We start from the raw sequence: 5491 nt of genomic DNA on the forward strand, positions 1-5491 counted from the left end.
CTTTTACATCCCCTTTCCTCTATGTGTCCTCTCTGCTATTCTATGTTTCAGGAACTCCATCAGCCAAAGTCATCCTAACTCCACTGCTACTCCTCATGCCAAAGGAGAAGAAAGTTTCCTGCAAAATAAGATCCCTTGAAAAAGAAGGTGCAGACAATTTTAATTTCTATCCCGTCTTCTCCTGATTCTTCAGAGGCTAGGCAGATGGAACCAAATTCTTCCCTGCACTGTGGAAGAGTGTTAGCTCAGAAAAGTCAAATTTGTTTCTTGTTGCAATATGAGAGTTCAGATCAAAGCATCAGTCTTCTGCCAATTTCTAATTAGCTGATAGGAACATTAAAATTTTATTTCTTATGAGCTGACTACCACAGCAAACTCAGGCATCTGCTCCTGGGCTGGCTACAAGACTGCAGCTTGGGGCTTCCTATTCTAAACACTGCCACCACTGGAAAGCAAAGCTTGGTCAGCAATGAGCAGCACAGGGCTGTGGCAGGCAGCTGAGTTTGCATGACAGCAAAGACCTTACTTTCCCTGGAGATAGCAGCATCCCCCTTCACTTCTAAAGCCCATACAAGGACAAATCCAACACTGGGTTCTTAGCCAATATCTTTCTCCTATTTCCTCTTGAGATGCTTGGTAAGGCCTCCAGACTGGACTCAGCAGCACCACATGCAATATCAGCCAGGTGAACACAGTGTGAGCAAAGCTCATGGCCTTTCTGGGCACAGGGTCTGGGAGGACTAACGCCACTGTTGCCTTCAAGGTCAGGACTTTTGTGACCCCATGAAGATTCCCCATGTGCTCTCTGCAGAGTGAGGTGGGTTCTTTCTGGGAAGAAAAGCACAAAATATCAAGGAAGTACCAAGAGTTGTTTAGAGAAGGTTAGAACAGGGGACACACTGGAGTGTCAGGCACCCATGGTCAAAGAGTTTGTGCGGCAGTTTTCCCTTTGGTGTCCATGTGTCAGTCTCTGGATCATAGCAGTCCAAGGAATCCAGGTCCTTGATAGCATTGTCTGAGGTGAGACATCGTCCTCCTGTGACATACAGCTTGTTCCTGATGACAGTGGCCCCATGATGCATTCGTCTGTCCTTCATGTCTGCACATTTAACAAACTTGTTGCCTTTTGTATCATAAGCAATTATTCTCCGGGTGTACCCTGAATGCAAAGCCAGAGGTGGAAGAGACAGATGGGAATTAAGCACTTATGGCCAGAAGAAGGAACAATAATGATATATTTCATGCTGGTCTTCAATAAAACATATTATAGTAGTACATAATTTGGCAGAATTAAGATATCTAAACTAAGAAGGGATGATGTGTTCCAGGAATGCCTGGCTATCTTCCTTTTCTGTCTGTCCTCATCCTGTCTCGTAGCACCTTGGCAGACAAGGCTTGATGAGCACCATGAGCCCATCCATCAGGTAACCAATTTGTCAAACACAGTTGGGGCTTGCAGTTACCTGCACATACCTTCAAACATCTGAAAACATTTCCTTTTACCAAACAGACTCTTAGAGCTTCACTTGGAAATACAGAAACTAGTGGCACATGGGATGAGCCTTGTTGTGTTGGAGTTGTAGCTGTCTGCTGACTGGAGCTGTGTATGTAACAGCATGGTGCTCACTCCACCCCTGATGCCCTCAGCACCACATCTGTGCTGCCACCATGCCAGTGACCCACTGGACAGCTCTTCCTCTGAGGGGTGATATAACCTCATATCAGCTGAGAGGCCCGTGCTGGTAAGAGGGCCACTGCCTTGGAGCAGTGGAGGTGTGGAAGCCTGGTACCCAGCAGGACCTTGCCCATGTAGAAAAACATGAGTGTGGTCTGAGGTGAGGGCAGTCTGCCTTATAGGATCCTGATAGTCTTGGGCCTTTGGACTCAGCCCTTCCCTCTTCTCACTGCAAAGGACAGCAGTGGCCTCTCCCTGAGGGGTGACACCACCTTGAAGTCCTGGGCAGTTTGGGTTCAATCCTCTGCTTTGCTAAAGATACTAAAATGAGATATACTCTCATTTTTCCTTAAATAATTCAACACATGCTTTGTCCTGGCAGTCTGTGGTCAGGGAAGAGGCATTAAGGACTGTAGAGGGCCCAGTTATCAATGACATGATCCACCTGACTGCCACAGGTAGAGATTGGTCCTCAGGTTGAAAAAGACACAGAGAAGTTTCCTCTTTCCAAGTGTTTCACAATCCTTTTGGGATATTTCACAATTACCCCCAGGAGGCAGCTAAAAGACCAACCAACACCTCATAGACCTACAGCCCACTCATCCTGACAAGCCATCCATGGCCTTGTGGTAACCCTGCTTTCCATTCTTCCAAGTGGAGCAGGCAGGGAGGACCAGGCTGTGATTCAGGAGGGGAGGGTGAGCACCCCCATGCTCCTGGCTTCCTCCCAAGAGCAGTAACTTCCATTGGCTTTTCCTCAGTTTTCTCCACCCAGATACTGCTGCTTGGGGTAAGAAAGTGCCTCATGGAGAACTTATCTCCATTTCAATTGCCATGAGGCTCCAGAAGAGAAGTGTTTGAAGGGTGGGCACACTCCTCCTTTCCTTCCCAAAATCCAAGTGCTTTTTGAGGGAGCACCTCAAACAGGAAAGCTGCAAAAACCCACAGGATCTGGACAGGGGGAGGGAGAAGGAAGGTGAAACAGAGCCCTTACCACCTACGATGATAATCTGGTCTCCAATCACAACAGCTGGTGCACAGACATTCTTCACTACTCTGGTCTCCATACGAAACCATGTATTCCTGGAGACATGGTAAACCTGGCAAAAAAATAAAGATATTCACACAGCTGTTTATGTTTCATTTTACCTAACATCTGTAATGACAGAGGAACTTCTGGGCTTTATTTTGCTCTAATAAATACAATCCTCTGGCTCAAACTGCTGGAAATCTGAGAATGTACCCACTTTTTTTCCTAATATGTCCCCTTGGAAACCATTCTGGATCCCCAAGATTGTCTGCTGAGGAGATGCTAGCACATGCACTGAAGCAGTGTATCTGCCATATGAAAGCTTCTTGCATGGCTGTTAAATCACTGTAACTAGTTCTCCCAAAGGGCAAGCTGATTCATTTCATTTTCCAGTTATCCTGTGTATTCCTTATTAGCCTTAGCAATTTCCTGGGCAAACAAACCTCAGCTTCAGCTAGCTCTGCTGGCAGCCACTGTGTTTGCCCAGTTACTATATATATGCTAGTGACTGGTATGCACTGAGACTGGCAAAGGGACTTAGAGTGGTATCTAAGTCATTGATTTGTGTGAGAAAAACAGCTGTTGCCAGATGATGATCATTCAATCATCTGCATCTGGGCAACACAAACTTTTATATAGTGTTATCTGCTTCTTAATATAGCAAATATCACCAGGGCATCTCCCCACTAACTGATAAATACATTTCCTTCCCTCTGATAATGAGGTACTGTTATAAAGCATTACTCATGCCCTCGTTGCCATCTTAGCTTAATGATCCTTCTTAGTTAAAGCACCTTGAACAGTGAGAAACACTCATGGGAAAGAAACATTTCAATGTTGCTAAAGCTTCAAATCAGATAAGTAAAAATGTAATGTATTTTTTCCTCCTGATAGAGTGTAACGGCTGCAAGCAGGCAGAGAGCCAGCAACATGTGGCAGGAGCCCCATTTTTAACACAGCTGTTTATCCCAAATGACTGTCAGTTTAAGTTCTGGCCCTTTGATGAGTGAGTATCTAATCGCTCTAACGATCGCGAGTGTTTGCGTTTGCTGCGAGAGCAGGTGCAGGCTGAGACCCCGCTCAGTGCCAAGTGAAAGCACTGATTTTGGTGAGATTGGCATGGAGCCAGGCAGGGGGAGCTGCTGCTGCCTGCCATGGCATCACCTGTGGCAGCCCTGGCCCTGGGACCCACCAATGGCAAGGCTGACTGACACCCAAAGCAGCACCTCTGGGGATGCTGCTGGGAAAACTTTCAGAAGGGGAAAATGGAAGAGCTGCAATGCTCCTTGAGGCCATGGATCAACCCATCCTGCCTCTTCCTGCAACACACAGTGACGTGTTTTGAGTGCTTTGATTTCCTCATGAAGGTGATGGACTGCTGAATACCTTAGAAGAAGTTGCCTACAACAAGCAGGACTGACCATTACCTGGATAAGCCGAACAGGGTTTTGCATTACATCTTCTCCCCCAAAGAGGTAAACCCTCTGATCTTTGGCAGCAACAGCAGGGTGAAGGACGGCAACAGGCATGTTTGCCATGCTCTCACAGGTGTTGTAGACACTATCATATCTTTCCACAGAATTCAGGATTTCCTGGTTTTCACCAATTCCACCGAATGATAAAATATAATTTTTATATGCCAGGCTTCTGTGGGAGTAACGTGGAACTAGCATGTGCTCGATCAACCTCCACTGATTGAGTTTGAGGGAGTAAATGTAAATATTGCCACTGACCAGACTTTTCTTATTGCTAACAGGCATCCCTCCGAGCACAAAAACATTGCTGTGTAAACTCACTGCAGAGGCTTTGTAGAGGCGTATGGGAAGTTTGGCCAGGCTCAGCCATTGGTTTGTCTTGTCATCATACAGCAGGACATCCCTCGTGGTCTGCTGGCTGTCCTTCCTGCCACCTATGATGATGAGGAACTCCTGATTGGAGTACCTGCGAGGAACATGCACCATGGGTTTGATGTCAGGCATGCTGGTGCTGTACAAGGAGAACATCTGTCTCCGGGCTGACTCCAGGATGCTCCTGCAAGTGGGTGAGGCCTGAACGAGGGAGTCGTTAGCAATGAAATGGAAGAGGAAGGTTGGATGGACGTACTGAAGTCGGACCTTCTTGAACAACTCTTGGATGTAGCCTTGTCGTGCCTGGAGGTCGTGCCGGATCCAGACCATCAGTGCCTCAAAGACCTGCTCCTCCTCCCCACAGAGTTCATCATCCCCAAGGTAATCAATGAGCTCTGTGGGACAGAGGTCCTTCAGGTCCTCAGAAGAGGCCACCAGAGGAAAACATTTCAAAGCCATAGTCTTGGCTTTCTTATTCAGGCTTTGGCAGTTCAAGATTTTTGCCAGTCTGATCATGCTCAGACAGTTGTCAGGGGTCAGCTTGTCTTGGAGGTAGGTAGAGCAGGCCTCAAACAGCTTAGTGTACTGCAGCATGGATGCAGTCTCCAAGAGGCACAAGACATTCTCAGTGGATATGAGAATCTCCCCAGTGTAAACATAAAGGATAATCTGATCCAAAATATCAGCGTCGATGCCCTTTAGAATTACTTTCGGCTGGTGACTCTCCCTGAAGTTGTTACAGAACATTGCCTTGAAGTATGGGCTGCTGGAAGCCAGCACATTTCGGTGACAGGGGATTTCAAAGCCCCCGGAGCAGAGGGTAACATCGGTCAGCATCCTGCTCTGCCTCAGAACATTCAGCTGCCTCAGCAGTTCAGAGGAGAAGTCCTGGTCTTTGAAGAGAAACCCTTCAGTGGATCCCTCTTCCATACCAAAATA

At 47.0% G+C, this 5491-nt stretch overlaps 1 protein-coding gene across 1 annotated transcript; it reads right to left on the bottom strand.

Moving 5' to 3' along the window:
• Nucleotides 1-872: 872 nt before the first annotated feature.
• KLHL38 (kelch like family member 38) lies at nt 873-5491 on the bottom strand. Its single transcript, XM_066548285.1, has 3 exons — nt 4133-5491; nt 2670-2775; nt 873-1159 (listed from the first exon to the last, which is right to left on the bottom strand). The coding sequence occupies exons 1-3, from the start codon at nt 5480-5482 to the stop codon at nt 873-875; spliced, it is 1743 nt and encodes a 580-aa protein (XP_066404382.1). The 5' UTR covers nt 5483-5491.

Source organism: Molothrus aeneus, chromosome 1 (assembly GCF_037042795.1).
Source record: "Molothrus aeneus isolate 106 chromosome 1, BPBGC_Maene_1.0, whole genome shotgun sequence".
NCBI classification, from domain to species: domain Eukaryota; kingdom Metazoa; phylum Chordata; class Aves; order Passeriformes; family Icteridae; genus Molothrus; species Molothrus aeneus.

Coding starts and splice junctions, on each gene's coding strand:
- KLHL38 (XM_066548285.1), bottom strand. CDS start 5,482: ATGGAAGAGGGATCCACTGAAGGGTTTCTCTTCAAAGACCAGGACTTC. Junction 2,776..4,132: donor ACCCTGTTCGGCTTATCCAG/GTAATGGTCAGT, acceptor TTTTTTTGCCAG/GTTTACCATGTCTCCAGGAA. Junction 1,160..2,669: donor CCAGATTATCATCGTAGGTG/GTAAGGGCTCTG, acceptor CTTTGCATTCAG/GGTACACCCGGAGAATAATT.